General features: G+C 46.0%; 1 protein-coding gene across 1 annotated transcript; it reads right to left on the minus strand.

The window, feature by feature from the left end:
* Positions 1-199: 199 nt before the first annotated feature.
* On the minus strand, positions 200-7,870 carry GSG1 (germ cell associated 1). Its single transcript, XM_075158709.1, has 6 exons — positions 7,808-7,870; positions 7,350-7,668; positions 4,770-4,817; positions 1,836-1,988; positions 1,601-1,712; positions 200-515 (listed from the first exon to the last, which is right to left on the minus strand). The coding sequence occupies exons 1-6, from the start codon at positions 7,868-7,870 to the stop codon at positions 200-202; spliced, it is 1,011 nt and encodes a 336-aa protein (XP_075014810.1).
* Between the last annotated feature and the right edge of the window lie 10,543 nt (positions 7,871-18,413).

Raw genomic sequence — 18,413 nt, forward strand, 5'->3', positions numbered from 1 at the left:
CACCAACAGCATATCCTTCCAGGAACCCACCCTGCTACTGTTCGCTCTGCTGTTGCCCTGGCCCAGTGCCCACCTTCTCACTCCCTGAACGGTAGAGGAAGGAAGAGCTCCCCAAGAACTTGCTAACAGTGGTGGTAGTCTTTGGTTCAGAGCTTTTGTGCCTCCCAAACCCCACTGCTCTGTCCCTGCACACTTGTCCCTAACAGCGATCCTCTCCGATCATGTGTCCCAAGACCTCATCCAGTTCCAGCTCTGGTTCCTGCTGTAGCATTTTCTGCTGCAGCTCAGAGTAGAAGTCGACTCCCTCAGAGACTGAATGGAGGGGCTTGTCTTGGGGCTCATAGTAGCTGCTTATTTGCTGCTGTATGAAGCACCGGTGGTGCTGAGGCCGATCCTTGAAGCTCCCATCATAGCCCTTGATGTGGTTCCTTTTGAACTCCAGCACCGTCTTGGTGTAGGTGTTGAGAGTGGTGACAGCAGACGCCATGCAGCAGGTGAAGGAGGCCCAGGCCATGCTACAGGAGAGACACAAGAATAGCACACGCTGTGAGAAGCCAAGCAGGGTAAGAAACGAATTTAACTGCATGCACCATGATGTGCCCCGATTTGCCAGGCAGAAGCTGCTGAGCATGGACATGAACTAGAAAGACTAAGGCTCATAACATTACAGTTCTTAGGGGTTATCCCACCACAGGATCCTTCTTAGATCGGTGGGGTAAATACTGGTCACCCGTGTCATAGGGAAGGGAGAGATACAGGGAAAATAAAAAGGGCAGCAGGAAAGTCTGTAACTGGTCAGAGCAGGACAGCACAGCTTGGAAGCAAGTTCTGTATTGCAGGGCTGCTCAGTGTCTTCCTGAACATGAGGCCTGCCTACCTGAGCATAACCAGATGGCCATGCTGACATTTGATGTCCACAGCGGGCACATGGCACTGGAGTGTTTAAGTCTTAAGAATCAATGTGGTCATTGTCAGTACAGCATTGCAAATTGAGTCTGCACTTTCCATGGCTCCACTTATAAGGCTCATCGAACTGTGTTTCAAGTCAGTTATGGTATATCAGCTGTGGTTTCTTTAGCCTTTAGAGAAAGGAACCCTGACACCTGCTTTTTGCAGCTGCTCTTCCTGGCTACAGTGTCCACATCTTTAAGCACGTGTCTAGGCTTTGTGCTGCAGGAATAGGCCCTTTGGACTTTGGTTAGTGAAGATGCCAAACCAGCATGCAACTTATTTAAATTGCAGAAAAACAAGGCATGTTTGAGAGCATCATCACAGGTGTGACACTGGCCTCTGTACACAGGGAAGATCTGAGGCCAAACAGGGCAAACCAGCATAGGGGCAAACCTGATTAGTCAGCAGGGTTGAAGGCACTTGTTTAGGTGTGACCCCATAGTTTTGCCAGTCCTTGGTAGCTACTCATTTAAGTAACTCAGCAACTATTTGTTAAAGCAGGGGATGAGGCGAAGACAGGAGATTAGCAGGAGAACCATGGTACACCTGTCTTTGGAAACACAGAAGGTCAAGAAGGGAGGAGGTGGGTTTTGGCAGGGCTGAAACCCAAAAGGCTGGGGAGGTGAAGATGGCTTCAGAGCTCACGTACTAGAACGCCCAGCCGTAGTCCCATGAGTGCGGTCTCCAGTCCTCTGGTCCCAGATTAACCGTTGCCTGGAAGACTTGACTGTACATCATGTGTGCCACCATCCCAAGGAGACCTGACACAAGAAGACAAGAAAGCAAGGAATTTATTGCGGGAGCCAGAGCTGTATACTTCAGCCTTGTGTGGAAGAGGAGGATCTCCTGCTGCTGTGATTCCAAGCCTGCAGTGACACACTTACCTGACAGCACCGAGGAGACAGCAGCGAAAGCATTGAGCTTCAACCCACAGACAGGATTGCCAGTATGGAGCATTTCCACCATCAAGAGGATGAAGCTGATGAGCAGCAAGCTGATGTACAGCATCTCTGATCCCAGTGACAGCCACAGGATTCCTGCCAGGAACCAGAGACTCCTCACATCAATACAGGATGGCTTGTTCAAGGGAGAGTACTCCCCCTTCCCAACCCAATCCTGAAAGATATCCTTTGGAAAGAAGGGAAAGAAGGAAAACAACGAACACCCAAAGCAATCCCCCCAGCCTGCGAGCAAGGGCTCAAAGGATGCTGAAGGGGACAGAGAGTCTGTCACAGAAGATGGCTTGGCTGGTCTGGCACTGCAAAAGCTGAGAGGAACTAAAAGAGCTGCTTGTAAACAAGCCAGCATTAGTTGTAAACAGCAAGGAAGAAGCCAAGGGGAAAAAGGCAGGGGGAAAGCTGTTGAGCAGAAGACCTGGTCTTCATAGGTTGGCCATGAACACATCTGAGCTGGATGTTAGAATGTTCTTTCCCATTAGTGTAGTGACCTTCACAGTAGGTTTCTAAACACAGCAGTGGAAGCAAATTACTTTTAACCTGGGACCCAAGTGGTTAAGAAAAGAACTGTATGGTGCATCTGCAGCGACTGCTAGGACCTGGCCTCTGGAATTCAGGAGGTCCCTTTTGCAGGCCTGTATTTCTCACTGAAACCTCAATGAAAATGAAACTACATTCCTTGGGGTGGATACCCAGTTAGGGCAATAACGTTCACCACTCACCCTACTGCTTGAACAGAGTACAAGTACTTTCATACGGGGATTATCGGTGGGACTGTGATATCACAGTCCTCAGTTGAGGTTACTGTGCAGTAGGACTTGGAGGAGAATGAGAAAAGGCACTTTGTAATGCTAGGCTGTGGAATAGCACAGAATTCACTGAGGAAGAAATGTTAATCTGACAAACGAAGCAGCACTGTGAACACTACTGTTAGCAACTCTTAATGGCCATAGAGGAGACATTCAACTGGGGAAAAGGAGTGTGAAGAAAACCCTCATTAATGTGGCACTGACTTGACTCCTCAACATCATTAGTGCCATGGAATGACCCAGCTCTTTAGCAGGAATTGATGAGCTGCATTCCCTGCTTAAAGGAGCTGGCTTGCTTGCTGCAGCACCATCAGGGAGACTATTTCATTACAGGTCAGACTGCTGAAAGTGCCCTGGAGGTTGCAGGGCACAGAGGTCTCTGCATCACTTCCCCTGTGAGTCCAGGCTCACCACGCATGCCGTGTAATCTGGTCTTGCAATGCTGCCTATGTAATGTGGAGCTGCTCTGCACACACCCAGCTCAGCCAGCCCAGCCTGCAATCGGCAGTCACACCACCTTCTCCAGTGCTGGCCCACCTATATAATGGCAGCTGTGCTGGAGAGCAAGGGCATCTTAAGATGATGCTATGTGCAGGAAAGGGCAAAAGCAGGTGATAGAGCTGTTAAGACCACAGTGTCACATAAGTGTTGTGCTTAAGTTCACAGTGATCTTCTGTAAGACATGAACATGGCCTTTCATGTTGGGCTGCAATTAGACAAGGAGCAGTAGGAGGAGTGTGAGGGGGGAAAGACAGAAAGATTTACAAAGACACGTCATCTGGTTGCATAAACCTCCTTTCTTAGGAAAACAGTTTGTTTTCCTAAGGAAAGACATTGGAAGCAACAGAGCCAGAGGCCTGGGCAGGGAATGAAGTATAAGAAGGTGAGAAAGTAGAAAAAATGCATTGCTACTCCCTGTAAAGTGAGCATTTTGCGGTAAATGCAAGAGTCATTCAGTAAATGCAGTTAGGTCATTCATTTTATGACAAAGTGGAGATCTGCATGACTTCAAAATGATCTTGTAACACCAACATTATTTGAATTGTGTGAATACAGTTTCCCAAAAGAATAAACGGGAGGTTTTTCTACCCTGATGTTGTGCCGAGAGTGACCCAGGTTAATCTGCACAACGATGCCACTGCACGCCACTTGCACCAGACCCCTCACCTGGGAATGCACATTGCTTTATAAAAGCAGGACAGCAGTCTATGCCAGTGTTTTTAAAATAGGAGAAACAAGGCAGAAAAAGAAGATGAGTTCCTCGCAAATACTCATCTCCCTGCTGGCTGTTGCAATTCCCCAGCATTTGTCCAGCCCTTGCTCTCATGGCTTGAACTCTGACACAGGCTCTGCACCCCAGGCCTTTCCCTTCACATATGAACATCCTCTGAAATGACTTGCCTCCAGCCTCCATCCCAGGGAATAGTTAGCAAGCCCACATCAATTGAAAAGCTTTCGGTAAGTAAAATCTCCATTGCATATGTACGCATACATCCAGGTATACTGAAGTTATTCCCAGGATAATTTGAAACATGTGACAATGACAGGACGGATGAGCTCTCCAACCCAAATGAAGTTTTGTATTTGATGAGGCAAGGACTTCACCCTGAAAGTGTAACTTTCGGATGTCCTGATCACTTACCACAAAGTAAGAGGTGATGCAGCTTCCAGTCATCACATTAGACCCCAAAACTGAAGCACTGAGTCAACATGTAGCATATGTGGGAGGGAATGCCCTCAGGTGGCATCCATTCCCTTCCCGCTAACTACAGCACGATGACAAGCTCAGACTGGGTAACTTATTAGATGAGACAAATCCCACTTCATATCAGAGGGGGTCTGAGGTTTCCAGCACTGACCTCACAGATGGCAGTGGTTTAGGCAAACGTCGGGGAAGAAATCTTGGCTCTTTTAGCAACCATGAGGCCAGGATTTCATGCCTGGCTCTTTGGGGACCCACCCTGCTGTCCTCACACAGGCGAGATGTTGCAGGTCCCCCATCCCAAGGAGGTGCACTGGGTAGCTACAGTGAGGTATGGGGATTTGCTCTTACCTCTCTCTGCTGGTGGTGACAGCTCAATAAAGCTACGACATTTCTCTTCTGAAACACAAAACCAAAGGTATTAGTTTGCAAAACAATACAGGGTACATAAGGGAAAAGAAAATCTTTCCCTCTGACTCTCTCTTCACTGCATAGCTCCAGTCATCCCTGAGTCAACCCATCAGATCTTCTCACTTCTGCTCTCTTTCTGACTGTCTTTCCAGACCTTCTCTGGGGCAAGATACGGGAAGGCAATGTCTGCCTGGAAAACTAGAGGTGGCCTTTCAAGAAAAAAACCTTGGCAATTTGTAAATCTTACAAGCCTCTGGTGAATATAAAAATCTGTTGCTGCTCATTCACAACATTGCTGTTAGTCAGGCCTATTAAGGGTGTAGCTTACAACAGACTGCAGGCCCACCACTTCTGCTGAGGACTTGAATTCCCACTCACCCCAGTCTCAGCAGAGCAGTTCTAGCACTGCTTCCCAAAGAGGAAAGCAAAAAAAAAAATCTTCCCAAGTGAAATGCTGCATGAGAGGGATGTAAGTCCCTCTTCTGTGGCAGAGAATCACACAAAAATATGATCTTCTGTCCTCCCATTTTAGGCATGCTATTTGGACAACTGGTGTTCATATTTGCTTTGGCTTTTTATGTTGGCCAGATGCAAACTATCGTCTCAGCTGAGGGTCCATCAGTATTTTCTGTAAGTCTCTCTTACTGCATACTGCATTGCTGCATTTGAGGGTCCTCTCCTCTACTTGGCACAGTATTTTCTCCCAGAAGCATCAGCCTGCTGCTTTTCGTGCAAGCATCTCATTTTCTTAATTTCTATCCCCAGTCCTAATCTCTTCCAATCTCCTGTATTAATTCCGTCATCCACAGCTCTCAGGACGCTACCCAGTTTAGTGCCATCTGCAGTCCTCATTAACTTGTGGTTTGCTACTTCACCTAGGACTTTAATGAGGTTATTCAGTCTCATCTAAACCGATCCTGAGATTAGCCTGAATAATGAAATCCTTTCTCCAGCTCAACTCAAACTGCTTTTGCTCATAGTAGCCCCTTTTTTTTGTTGTTGTTGTCTCTGCACTTGCTTCAAAGACCCACAGCAGTGGGTGGGTTGTACTCACTTTACAGGAAGCAGAGGACTGGGACTGACTATGTGCTCTACCCCGTGCTCTGCTGTGATCCAGATGTAACGCACTCTCTGCGTTCCTTCAGGCATTGGGGTTGTTCCAGGACTGCCCGGTGGCCAGACAAGTCTTTCAGAGAAAGCTGTCAAGGGATGTAGTCCCATTCCCACAAGCACCATGGAAACACAGCCCAACCCAAACCGGTCCCAAATAAACACATCTCCTTCCGCAGCATGTCTGAAAATGCTCATAACGAAGCAGCCTTCTCATTAGGACGTGAGAGTTTCAAGCACATTCCCTCCTGCTCCCACCCCCCTTCTGTCTGCTTTTATTCACCAGTTCTTTATTTTCAAACTCTGACAGCAACAGATAAGAAAATGAGAAATGTTATACGAGAACGGTGGCTTAGTTAAAGAAGGTGAGATGTTTGTGGTTGGGGAGAGCTGAAGGGAAGGCAGTGGGCTCAGGGGAACGGGCCTCATGAAAGCGACTTTCATCACTGTATCTTTAGATATACACATCTCCCTGTTGGCCACCTTCCGGGTCAATTCTGATCCTTGATGTGTGTGCCAGGCCTTAAAGAGCATCTGTGCACTGCAGAGCATCCACCTGTGCTGGTGTGGCACAGGTCTCAGCAGAAGGACTTCAGCAGGGCTGGGCAGGAGCAAGTCAAGGGTGAAGGGAGGCAGCAACAGGGTCTAGTACGGGTTGCACAACCAGCCCCTGGCACTCCAGGGTTTACAATGCCAGTCCCACATGGTCAAAAATCACAAATGAAACCTGTCACAATATCACAAAAACAACTAAAAAAATTACAATACTGCTGCTCTAATCCTCAGGTCAACTTGTCTCCTAGCTTTAGTTCCTCTGGGTTCAGATCCTCCAGGTTTTCTCTGTATCTATAAGGCAGTACTTCTCTTTCTCTCTTTACTATTTTTTTTAAGAAAAGCCCAGTCCCTGTTCAATTCACAAAACCTTTCAGTTTGGTGATTTAAGGAGAACACCAACTATTGCAGTCTTCACAGTGATAACCATAAATAGATAAAGCTGCATAAAATCACCCCGCTTAGATTTCTGAGGGGACATGCACAAATGTGCCCTGGAGAGCATGAAGCAAGCTGTGTGTAGGAATGGAGATATGGGGAAAGGGAAAGGAGGCTCACTCCAGTTCACATCAGGATGAACGATGCCATCACAAAGTCACTGCCGCTTACCACCACCTCTTGCACTTCACAGCCCCTATTCCAGACCGAAGGGCCCACCAGAGACAACCATGCTCCCTTGCCCCCGCTGTAAACATCCCAATGAAGGACAGAAATATAATGACCACAGCAGTGCGCAGGGCCAATGCTAGGAAAATGAAGACGACTTTTCTCCCGAGTGTTGTCAGCCTCCCGCCTTTCCTTTACTCCTGTGGAGTAAATACAAGGAAAGAAGTTTTGGCTGCCTGGGCAAGACACTACCTGGCCCTTCCATGCTTTCTTCACAGGAAAGCCACATCCCTGTGTGGAAGTATCTGAAGTCAAAGCGGTCATCCCCGGTCTCCCAGCTGTAGTGCACCACATCCTGGGATGAAACATTGCTAGCACCTGCATCAGGCGGCACGGGGACACCGATGCACTTGGTGGCTTTGCTCTTCCCACACAAAGGCTTGGGCACTTTCTGGGTCCCGGTGCACCAGTAGCTGCCGAGCAAGGCAGTGGTGGAGAGGCTGAGAGCCAGCAGGTTCAGGATGACAGCCAGGAAAGCACGGCGCCATGGCAATCCCTTCAGCAGCTCCATCTACAACACACAAATGGGAGGGACTGTCACACCAGCCACTTGTCCCACGTAGCCTTACAAAACCCAACTCTTCCCAGCACACACCTGTGGGGAGGGGATATGAGCGCTCTGCCCTCCTCACAACATCCCAACAGCTCACCCAGCATGGAAGAACCATTTCCTGAAAGCCAGGGTGGTGGAGCAATAGGTCAGCTTCAACCATTTCAAAGTACACTGAATATCTGTACTGGGGAAGAGAAGGTGACCCAGTATACATAGCAGGGCTGAGTGCTTCAGGGTGTGTGAGCACATGAGGAAAATGAAAGGGACATCATATTCACTCCATCACAGAGATGGTAGGGAAAAACTGTTAACCAACTTCCCCAAAATACTATGTGTTGCCTTTAGATGGGGCATGATGAATGCTTTGTCCAACTAAATGAAATTTCTTGCTGCCAAGTGTCCCAAAACACTTTTTCAAGCAGTTCATTACTGTACCTAGTGAGGTAGGTTGTCTCTTGATTTCACAGTGGGGAAAGGCAGGAAAATGTTTCCGGATCACTGAAGGTCACACACCAAAGCAGTGACCTGCTCAGGAGGGACACCCAGCCACCCAGACCTGGCAGCTTCAGCTTCAGAGTTCAAGCCTCAGAGCAGCACCTCCCACCTGAGCAAGCACTGCTCTGCACATCAGAAATTTGGTAGAGTGGTGGGATGACAGTGTCTCTGCTCTCACACAAAGTGCCAAAGGATTTTTTTTTGGAGCGAACATTGCCACAAACACTCTTCCCGGTTTCACCTCATCAGAAAAAGTAATTCAGAAAGCAGTTTGTGTACCAGGGTCCTGGTACCAGGGTCTTTCTCACTCAGCGGGAAGCTTAAGATTTTACGGTTCCTGCAAAACCCTGCAGTGACTTCTGAGAACCCCAACTTATCACTCCATGGATTGATTAGATGTCATCTACCCACACATCAACTTTCATGTAATCAACGCATGCCTCTTCCCACATGGCACTCCCTATGTTTGGCACAACTTCATCCAGATACTCCCACCCTTTCCTATTTATGACTCTCAAAATCTATTTGCCCATGAATAGATTCAGTTTGTACAGACATTGCCTGCTGCCGGTCCTCTTCACATAACTTCGGTTGATTCACCCAACACTGAACGTGTGAGAAAGGCCCAGCATACTGTGGACATTACTATAAATAAATGGTATGAGACTGAACTTTGCATTGTTTGTTAGAAGCATTTGTTCTGCTAACCAGCAAGCTCAGAAATGTGGTCAATAGAGATGGTGCTGAAGCTCATCTTGGAAAGCAGGACTTCATTAGCATCTCAGCACACTGACAAAACAGTGCCTGATCCAGAATGCCCTCATCAAAGGCAAGAAAATACCCAGCTCCTGAAAAATCCCTGTATTGTTTTATGCTCTGGCTTCTTTTTTCTCTTCATCAGAGCATTTTTTTCTTTCAGCAATGGAGATGCTGCACCCTGGAGATGGTAACATCTTAGTGATACCATAACTAATGACTTCCATGATCTGAAGGCATGTTGGATATCACCATTTTCACAGAGCAGATACCTACCAAGAACAGTTAATTATGTGAGGGTTTCTGGCTAAGGTTGGTGGCAAATTCCTCACTGCAAGTTTTTTCAGTGGAAAATTTGGCTTATGACTGAAAAGGAAATTATAGATAAAATTGCTCTTCTCAAAAACATTATTTTCATCTGAAACCTTCAGCACACAAAGTTTTTCAGTTTTTCATCAATGCTTGATTATAAGATTTTCTGTCATCAGGTTTCGGTTTGCTCCTGCTTTTGTTTTAAAAAAAATCTTTCCACTCATAATATTGACAAAAATAATTTTTGTAATTTAAATCTTCAATAGTTGGAAAAATATTCTCTCCAGTTGATTTGTGGTAGTAGTTGAAAGAGCATATAATTTCAGAAGAAGTGATACGGAAAAAGGAAAAAAAATGTAAGAAACAAATGAGTCAGAAGAAGGAACTGGATCAAGGATGAAGAGGACATAGGGAATGAGAAGCAAATCTGAACTACTCCTTCATGAGAACATTGTCAGAAAAGCTTCCCTCCATAAAAGCCAAGCACTTACTGACAATAACTGACCGTAGTATCTAGATATAGCCCCAAAAAGAAAGAGTTGAATTTACCTTGGCAGCAAGTCCTCAAAGTCCTGTTAATTTGGAGGAGCAATACAGAAATGGGACTCATGCTTTGTCTGCTGTTTTCTCATCTCTAGATCCTCCAAGAAACCCAATTGCTTCAAAACCCCTTTCTCCTCTGTCTCCTCCCCTCCTCCCTCACCCCCCCAAGTGATTATTAAATGCTATCCCTCCAGCCAGCAGCTGTTTTGTGGAAAACAGTCATTTTGTAATCCACAATGCAATCACAGCACAGTTGTTCTGGGAGATTATACGGGAAGCGATTGGTGCTGCGGGCTGGGATTAAGTGCAGAAGAGTGAACTGTATTGACTGAGTAGAAAGTTTCCAGGAAACACAGAAAGATCCAACCCATCTCCATGCAGTGGCTGTTTGAGAGCTTGTATGGACCGAGCTGGTGGCTCTTCGGCCAATGCTTCAGAGGACGATTGACCTTAGCTCAGAAACTGCCTTGGTGTCAGGTCACCCCTTGCCCTGTGCACTGTCTCAGCAGAATGGCAAAGGCCACAAGCCCCCCAGCCCTGGGATATCTTCCTGACCAAACCTGCCAGTTGCAGAAAGGGGAGAAATAAAAAATGGGGAGAGAAAAGTTTATGTGACTGCATCTGTTCTGAGGACTGAGGATTTCAGACCCTGAAGAGATGCCAACCCAGCTCTCCCCATGGGCACTGGAGATTTTAATGACAAAAGGAGCCCCTTAGCAGAAGCGCTGCTGAGTGCAGACTGGCACCACAGCATCGCCACCGTGACAGAGGTGTGTGAGACAGTGATGAGTCAAAGAAGTCCCAAAAGGTGGGAGCATGGGGAAGGCTGTCAGTGTCCCTCGTAGTGGCAGCTTTTACCGAGGCGCGAAGTTCACCAGGAATCCCAGCTTCGAGCAGCTTCACATCAGGTGAATTTGGGAAGCTAATAAGGAGAGACAGAAAGATTCACACTCACCCAAAGTCCCCTCTGAGCTCTTGTCCTGAAAGTTTAAAGACTCCCACAATACCTGAGGGTGTTGATACACCTCGTTTGGTATCAGAATAATGAAAAGTAAGAATGGCATCACCTCTCACAAGAACGAGGTGATGGACTAGAACTAGAATGATGAACTAGAGTGCATGGAGCAGTGCCGCATTGAATCAAACTGCAAGGAAGAGGAGCATCCCAAAAGTACGCACCCCATCTTCCCCACAAAGGCTTTGCCCAGTGCCACGTGGGTGAGACTCCCACCACCACTGGGAGGGAGCAAGGCAGATTCCCTGCCTGCCTGCCCTGCTGCTCTGCCGGGAGAGGGGAAACCAGTGGTCCGTCTGCTCTCATCCCCGCTTCCAAGACGAGAGGCCGGGAGGCAGGTGTACAAACAGCTCCGGGTGACGGCACAGCCTGTGACAGCCCCTGCACAGCGCAGGCAGGAGACGGAGCCGACAGGTTCACGGTCCCGTACGTGGTCTGTGCTGTCACGGGCTCCTGACCCTCCCTGCCCTGAGCAGAAGGGTCGGTAGCTCTGCGGCTACTTTAATCCTAGTCACTGCATAAGCTTCTCTAATGCAGATAATAATTTCTAAGATGGGCTAACTGAAAGCAATGCTAAATGTTTCCATGCTCCATGGACTGCCTGCAGGTTTTTTGATTAATAAAAAGGTTCTGTTTTGACGCAGATGTACTTAATTTACTGAAATAGGTAGAATAACAGCTGATGCTGTTTAAAAGGAGAGCGGTAATTTTTTTTTTTTTCCATTGTTCAGTCTCTCCGCATCTGGACACCTTAAGTTTGGCTTCTAAATGCTTAGTAAAAAAAAGCCTGGTTTTCAGGCTCAACAATAGATAGAGTCCATCTCTCTACTGATAATCCTTAATGTTAACATGTTCCTAATTTTAAGTTTGATGAGAGTCTCACTAAAATCCAGGATGTTATGTCAGTTTCTAAAGCTGGGATCATGGCACATATATTGATGAAATGAGACTGAATTAGATTTATATGGATAAGAATTCAGATTTTAAAATAAATTTATCAGAAATATGCTATGGTTTCAAAAATATACATATATCAGATTTAGTATCCTGAATAATGGCAAATATTTATCCTTCCAGAAGATGGCAATCTTTCTCTAGTCTTCTTTTTGGGAGTCTCTGCTGCTCACGTGTGTCATGGGGGGAAGCAATACCCAAGTTTAGACTTCTGTTCCTTCCCTTTATGTTTTTTTCCCCCTCTACCTTCCTCTTTTTTCCATTTCTATGAACACAACCCCTTTACCTCACCTGGGGATGAGGGGGTTTTGAGTTATCTTTGAGTTATCTGAGCCTTCTGAAATCATTGGGGAAAGAAAAAAAGAGCAATGAATGGAGGAGCTCAGCAGGGCATTGCTCCATCTTCTGCCCTGCATGGACCTATTCTTTCTAATACATTTTCCAATATTTTGTGAAGTACCATATCAACTTTCTCAACGTGTTTCCATCCCCAGATTATTGCACACAGCTCATAGAACATAAACACCAGAGCACGTTTCCTGATGTTCAACAAACTTCCCTTAGCAAAATTTTATCGCCTTTTTTTTTTAGAATCTCCATTCCAGCCTCGCCTTAATCTGACCAATTATGGAAAGGAAAACCAAGCTGTATCTGTCTTTCACCCTACTATGCCTTCCAGTTTTCTCCTCTTTGTATCTGATATTTCCCACCATAACTTGGCTTCGCGAGACATTTTGGGTGTCTCTTTCTCTTTGAACTCGGCAGCAGCCAGTCCCTGGTGACTTGTTTAAAGTTCGCCCATTGAAGTGAATGCCCACAGCAGTTGATTTCCTGCGCAATCAGCCAAGCGCTTGGCTTACAGAAACAAAACAAGGAAACGAAATGCAAAACACAATCCTAGCACAACACCTCCACGGAGATCACCAACTCTACAAAAGCCTGGGCGTTTATAAGTGATGCGTTTTTGTCCCGGCTGTATCACATACATACTTAGGGTGTATCCTGCCCCAAAGTGACACCCTCAACTCCCAAGGATGTTGGTGGAAAAGAAGGGCAAGAAGCCCTTACCAGAGAGGGTCCAACAATTGCAATACTTAACTGGCAGGTCTCGAGAGGCGCACGGCTCTTCATAGCCCTCCATGCAACTCTCCTCCCCAGGGATATCAGGGATCATACGCTGTCCTGACATGGGCTCTTCAGCTGTCCTGAAGAGGAAAAGAGAGGAGGAAGAGCGGCTATTTACACCCATAACATCGCTCTGTGAAACCTGGACAAAGACGGGCTCATACTCACCCCTCATTCCACACACTCCTTGCACATGACACTTCCCACCGCTCCTGTTTTTGCTGTTTTTACAGGAAGACCGTCCAGCGCTGCAGTCCCCTCCCTTACTGCCACACAGAAAGCAGGATGTCTCCGGGTGGCAGTGACACTGAGAGAGCCAGACTTCTCAAACCCAGTGACAGACTGCAAATGCCAGATTTCTCCCTGAGCTCTGAATAATTCCACTCAGATTGTAACCTTTATTTAGCTGTTTGCATGATGCATTAACTCTTGCTCTGCAAATGACCTCACCAGGCGTATTTTTTCTAGTCTAAGCACATTTAAAGGTGAATTCTGTTTTTAAACATGAACAGCTTACATTGCTAGACATCAAGTCTGTGGCAGAACAGAAATAAAGATTGAACTGTAATAAGTAAATGCATCTTAAAGATGAACAAACAAGCTTGCCATCAGTTTGGACCTAACTACTTTTTTTTTCCCCCTACTTTTTTTTTTTCTTCTTTTTTTTTCTCAAAACAAGTCTTACTTGGCTGGATTTTTTCCTAATCTTTATGGTTGTGAACCATTCAAAAAACACATAGAAAGTAGATATGAAAAGAAAAAAAATCAAATGCAGCAACACAGACTTTGAGGACTCACTAGAGAGTCTAGATGCCTCAATTTCTAGATAGGCAGCATAAGACTATTTAAAGGGGGTTGCTTTCCACAGAGTTCTTAAACTCTGGCAACTCTAGGATGTGTTCACCTAAGCACACAGAAAAAAATGTTATTTATGAAATTTAGCCAACCATAAACTGTAAGCAGACAAGAAAAAGAAAACTTTTTATATAGTTCTACAAGGATATTAAAGAGGACTCAGCCCAGGAAAGGGTCCCTACAAACCCCCAAGTAGATAAAGGCTTACCTTATCCACTGCTCACTATGCCCATCTGATCTTCTGAGGCATCCAGTGAAATACTACAAGGTGATCATGGACTTTCCCCAATATTTCTTTCTCTCTGACTGAACATGTAGCAGCCGAGAAATTCCATGAGATCTGACCAGATGCTTTGAAATGTACGAAGTCTGTCATTTTATTGATGGGTTAATTCTTTCTGAGCTCACTAATTCATCACAGTACATTATATCAGCCGCAGGATTGGCAGGGCGTCCACTTCTGCAGAATGTGTCTTTGTAATTTGGTAGTCCCCTTTATGAAAATTGTTGCCAGTTTTAAATCTACCATTTATGGGATCTCAGTCTGTTACTCCACAGAATCACAAACACCCAGACTCAATGGCTGTCACAGGCTCATGGGTTTTTTTATCATCAAAAGGGACCATTACAACAACATAGTCTCATCTCCAGTGTAACAGAACCCAAAGAACTTCAGACAATTATTTCTAGCGATACACAGAGCTCCTGCTGGAGCTATAGCACATATTTTATACAACTAACTAGTATTGACTGTGCAACAAGATATGATGGAAAACCCATCACATCCTTAGAAAAGTTATCCCAATGGTTAATTAACCTCATTCTTAAAATTTTGCTCTTGATTTGTAAGCACAGTGTCTGCTTTAGTTTTCCAACCTCATCAGGCTGCTCCAACACACAAATAAATAGCCAGTGAAATGATTTCCTAAAAATGTTATTGTAAGAGTCACAAATCAATGCATTTCATTAGAGGCACACAGTGTGATCTAACAAGCTGGCTGACGGCCCAAATTCCTGGTTTTGTACTTGGCTCTGACACATAATTTTCCCCTCCCATCGGCCAAGTCATTAGTGGTGCGTTTACACTGCAGTCAAAGCAGTGGCAGTGATGGGGAGTAAACATTCAGTGCTTGTTTTAATTGGGTGTTGCTAGCAATTTTGCTCCAGCAATATGGAGCACAATGCAGGGTACAAACCTCAGTCCAGAAACGGAGTAAAGTAAGCTGTGCTGAACTCCACATTGCCACGGCTGGACTGATAGTTGAAAAATAGCTCTTGTTTCCCTACACTATAAAGTTGGGTGTTTATAGTCATTCCCACAGATGCAAATCTACAACACAGCTGATCCTTTTGATGTTGGAATCAGCACAAAGCCGGTGGGAAAGAGACACTCTGTTTTGATAATGACAAAACTCAAGGATCTAAAATTAATCTGTGCAAAGAGTACATCACCTATGCAGATGATCTTGGAGTCAAAGAAACGTTTACTATCAGTTTTAAAGAAAAAAAATTCAAACAGTACAGTTGAACTACACTGCACTTTGGTTTCATGTGTGGAAATGAGTAAGTCAAAGCAATTGTTCTTTGCTTCAATTTATCTTTTCCTCCATTTCACTATGGTGAATCAGAATAAGCAGAGCTAGAGGAAGCTTCCAAAGATTAACTAGTCAATCCACCTGCAACAATATGACCGAGGCACCCTGAAGACCTTCAAGCCTACTGTTAAAATTTTCTGCAAGGCAGATACTACTCCATCCTGGATTGAAGTCAGTATATTCCCTTGTAGTATCTTGATTCCAAGCAAATCACGATATCCAACAGAAAACTTTTCCATTTCGGCTAAATGCCATGGTCTCCATCCCACATCTGAATTATTACTCACGTGGATTGTCCCCTTGAGGCCATTGGAACTACACGACTTACTAAAGTTATACTCACGCGCTAGTATTTGAGGAACCAGTGCTTCAAAGGAAGACTCTAAGCTAGCAGGAGAGGTTTGGAAATCAAAAAGAGTGAGTAAGACAGAGAGTTAGCTTTTTTGAGGTGAGGCGTGGGAGGTGTTTTCGTTCTTTAGCTATTAAAAACTCTTTGCTTTGGCAAGAAAAAAAAAGGGGGAGAGAAAACTGGGAGAGGAAGGATTCATGAATAAAGAGGCAGCATGGCAAGAGGTACAGCAACCAGGGTGGCCAGAAGGCACAAGGGAGTTTCTCAGGGTGGCTTCCCTGACAGAGCAGAGACGGTAGTGAGTGCAGGTCAGAGGAGCCAAGGTCTAAAGGGAATAATAAACCCAGCTTTAGAGTGCTGAGCAGAGGGGTTATGTTACAGTGGGTGCCTTGAAAACAACGGTGCTAGATACTATAATTGCACCTTTTATCTTTCTGGATGTCCTGGTAATTATCCAGGATTGAGGGCATCTCCTTTTTTCCCAGATTTAACGAGGATTTCAGATCCCTTTCGATTCCTTCATGGCATTTTGGAGCTGTGGCTTCATGGATGGTGCTGCTGGCGAGTGCCATCCCCGGTGCTCATGCCTCCCGTCCCTTGCACGCTGCAGCGGGCAGCACAGCAGGGCTACCTGTGCACTGGGGAGAGGACAGGTTGGGACAGGGCAGCGGTGACACAAGTTTGGGCCCCCGGCCGCGTGCCTTGGAGGCCCGGAGGGAGCAGGCGGTGCCGGGAGCAGGCGGTGTCGCCGCCGCGGGCGCGGGGCGGATGCAGCACGTGTGTGCCGTGGCCAGGGAGCTGCGGGGCGCCCGGGCTTCCCTACAGGTCCTGGGGGAAGGGAGGGCCCCAGTCGGTGGAAACGGAAACGAGAAATATTTTGGAGACTGCCGGCAGAGAACTTGGGCGTCTCCCTCTCTTCTGCTGTTTTTTTTGTTGGGTTTTTTCATTGTTTTTTTTTTTTTCTTTTTTCCCTCCTCCTCCTCCCTGTGTACCTCCCTGTTTCCTCACAGCCAGGTTTCCGTTTGCCTGGGCAACCCCGGTCCCACACGCAGAGCGGGGACATCGCTTCCCCAGGGTGGCCCCTGCCACGGGCAGGAGGAGTCCAGGAGCGGTGACACCGTCCTCGGCCAGGGGAGGCCAGAGCAAGGTGACCCTGCAGACACAGCCAGGGCCCTTTGTGCAAGTACATTGTAACCTGGGCCTTAAATCATGTGCTATTATTTCCATCAGGCCCACAGTTAAAAAAAAAAATAATAAACAACTGTACTTCCTGGCCCCCATTATTTTTTTCTGAGCAGGCTCAAGCTGCAATTACTCAAAGGCTCATTATTTAGCCAAATTCGGGGGGGATTTTGTCATAGATGGTGAAAGGCATGTTCCTGACAGAAAAATCGTGATTTATTTTAAAGCAAGACACTGCTCAGAGGGTGTTTTTTTTAAAATAAAAAGTCATCAAGATTTTTTTAAATGTGGGTAAAACAGAATATTCCCCTGCCAGCCTTGTTCTCAGAAACAGCTAAGTGGTTTTGACTGAAATTAAAAACAAAACCAAAAAGAACCCAGTAAAACAGCTGAAGCAGACATGAGCTAGAAGATGTTGGCTCCAAGTTTGGCAAAGGCAAAAGCAACCAAAGCCAAACCTTGTGATGGGATGTGTCAAGTGACTATTATAATAAAGAGGCAACACTACTAGCAATGTCTTCTATGATGTTCTGCGCACCCATTAAAATACTAATCTCGACATTAGTCTTTCCCAGGTAGCCAAGGATTATAATTGCTGAGCTTTACAACTAAGTATTAAGCATTGTGGCTAAACAGCTTGACTGAACAAGAATTATTTGCCATCACCTGAACAGGGTAAGCATGAAGGAAGGAGAACATTTGGCTAGCGTGTTACCACAGGCAGAGCTTAGAGAAATTAGGTCAGGCAGAATGGAAAGAAAACTTGAGAAACCTCTTCCAAACAGTGAAAAGTAGTCGTCTGTAGAACAGTCTCTCATGGGAAGTAAAGGATGCCCATTGCTTAAATCATACACAACCAGACTGGATAATGCACTGGAAAATGTACTGTAGGCAAGAATCTTGCAGGAACTGGGCTGGGCTAGAATGTGAGAAGATGGACTGGATGAGCTAGCAAGATTTTCCCGTCTCTAATTTCTATAATTTTTTTTTTTTTAATTGGCTGTAGTTTGCATTGCTTGAAATTCCTTCACACAAGTTACAGAATCTCTGAGTGAGGCAGAAGATGGGGCTGGAGAGAGAGAGGTGGGTGTGTTTCCTGGATGACACAAAAAAAAAGAAGCCTGCAGCCTCACAGAAGCTGTGAAACTAGAAAGACTGGCTGGAGAGAACAGGAGGGAACACAGCTTGGAGGGGCTGCTCCCACCAGGCTAATGCATGTGGAGGTGAGCTACGCTGAGGACACCGTGGGTGAGGATTAGGGGTTAGGTCAATGGTAAAGGGGGTGGTTTTGAGAGAGCCGTGACCCTACTTAAGCGTGCTGCAGTCACTTGTGGTCAGTCTTCAGCACTGGGCAAGAAGTGGGAAGGCTCAGCTCTAGCTCTCTGCATGACTCTCCCCTGCTAGTTTTCACCAAAGGATTTTTGAGTAAGCAGAACATTTGATTAGGGGCTTCTCTCCCACCCTCCTTCCTTTTAAAGCAAGAGTTTTCTGTTTTGCTTCGGTTTGAAATCAGCTTTCAGAG

The sequence above is a fragment of the Calonectris borealis genome, chromosome 1, assembly GCF_964195595.1.
Source record: "Calonectris borealis chromosome 1, bCalBor7.hap1.2, whole genome shotgun sequence".
In the NCBI taxonomy this organism is placed as follows: Eukaryota; Metazoa; Chordata; class Aves; order Procellariiformes; family Procellariidae; genus Calonectris; species Calonectris borealis.